The sequence below is a fragment of the Myotis davidii genome, unplaced genomic scaffold (assembly GCF_000327345.1).
Source record: "Myotis davidii unplaced genomic scaffold, ASM32734v1 scaffold732, whole genome shotgun sequence".
NCBI lineage: Eukaryota > Metazoa > Chordata > Mammalia > Chiroptera > Vespertilionidae > Myotis > Myotis davidii.
In genome coordinates this window covers 1351203-1352898 of record NW_006284349.1, presented here as the reverse complement: position 1 = coordinate 1352898, position 1696 = coordinate 1351203, and the positions used below count along the sequence as shown (strand labels likewise).

Sequence of the window (1696 nt, the reverse complement as noted above, 5' to 3'; positions counted from 1 at the left end):
CCGGACAGAACTTTGGATTTTCTTGACAAATAGGGCAATGAAGATAAAGGTTGGGAACCAGGGTATCTGAGTTAGACATAACTGCCCATCAGGGGTATGGTATCAAACAGATCACTTAATGTCCCCGAGCCCTAATTCCTCATTTGCAAAGTGGGGGTAATACAATCCACTCAAAGCACTGGTGTTGGTCATCTGAGCCCATGCCCACGAAGGCAGTTAGGAGGCACTTGGCAGTGTAAGTGCAATCAAAGTTTTTAGCTTTATCTTTGAGAATCACATGCTCAAGGGGACGGATGGGGTGCAAACACGAGGAGTGGGGAGCGGTGACTAGGGGCCCAGGGGCAATGGAGTGGTCTGGTTCCGCACCAAGAGGGGCTTGGGCAGCGCCAGCATCTCTCCTGCATGGGTGGGCCACCAGGGTCAGCCTGGGCAGGCTGACAAAAGGTAGCCACAAAGATGCCAGCAAGTAGATTCCAGAAGCAATGCTTGAGCCTTTGAACCGGATAGAGGCTAGACACCAGGCTTCCTGGGCAAAGGGCTCAAAGGCCACGGTGAGAACGAGGGTGGGTAACCCCGGAGGAGGGTGAGCAAGGAGTGTCACAGCCATTTGGCAGCGAGGAGCAGGGAGGGACCAGATCCACGGGAACTTCTGATAGGGCCACTGCGCAGTATTTGGCTGTGGCTCCCTCTGCTGGTGAGTGTGTAAACTGCATGCGCCCATCAGCCGCCAGGAGAACTGGCCACAATTCATTCATTCATTCATTCATTCATTCATTCATTCATTCCTCCTTTATCACCAAGCATACGAGACACACGGACAGACAAAGGGGTGCTTGCCATCTTCCCGATGTCCTGGTGGGTATGATAAGTGACGAACTTAACCAACGAGGTGCAAGATGAGGGCTTTATTGGCGTCATCGCAAGACACATGTCATCAGAAAGGAAAAAAAGATTTAGGTAATTCACGAGACAAAAAAAATATTCTCAGGTGAGCGGGTTAATTCCAGAGGCCAAATAATAACTTAAATGTTGATGCACAAGCATACGTGAACCCCGCAGTTCCGAATGCCAGTCCAGTTCTTGGAGCAATAAGGAAAAGTTCTTCCCGGTTACGGTTTTTGCACGTTTAAAATAACTTGTATTCTCACAATTATCTTAGTTCTCTGACAGTCGAGGTTATTCTCTTCAGTTGTTGAGACAGCCTAAAAACTGCGATTTAGACTTTTTTTTTCAAGTAAAATGTAAAGTTCACATGTTTTAAGATACCGTCGCCCCAACTCTCCCGAGCGAAGCCTCGGCGCGCGATTTTATCCCGCGGGGTTTGGCTCCTACGGGCCGCCGTAGCGTCCCCGGGCTGCTTCCGTTTCTGACGCCTATTGTGCGAGAGCACTTCCGGTGGCGGCGGCGGCTCCTGCAGCCGAGGCAAGATGGTGAGTGACTAAGGCATTCGGCTGGTGGTCGCGGTGCGACGGGGTCCGAGCGGCCCACCCGCTGCCCTGCCCGCCGGCCCGATCTCCTGGGGGGACGGAGGCTCCGGGCGACGGTGCTCGGGTGCGCCGCGCGCCGTGCCGACCTGCGGGCCTGGCTCGGGGAGCTGGGGCCGGCTCGGCGCGAAGGGTTCCCCAGGAGAACCGGTAGGACTGCGGAGCGGTCCGGTCGCCCGGCTTTGGGGCTCGGCTGACCGGCCGGGGGGCCT

The 1696-nt window shown here is 54.7% G+C and overlaps 1 protein-coding gene across 1 annotated transcript in view; it reads left to right on the top strand.

The window, feature by feature from the left end:
• The first annotated feature begins 1356 nt into the window (after positions 1-1356).
• Positions 1357-1696, top strand: part of PSMC1 (proteasome 26S subunit, ATPase 1) — a 21383-nt gene continuing 21043 nt past the window's right edge. The window contains exon 1 of the mRNA XM_006754721.2: positions 1357-1430. Coding sequence (XP_006754784.1) covers positions 1428-1430 — 3 coding nt within the window. The 5' untranslated portion in view covers positions 1357-1427. The remainder of the gene's footprint in view (positions 1431-1696) is intronic.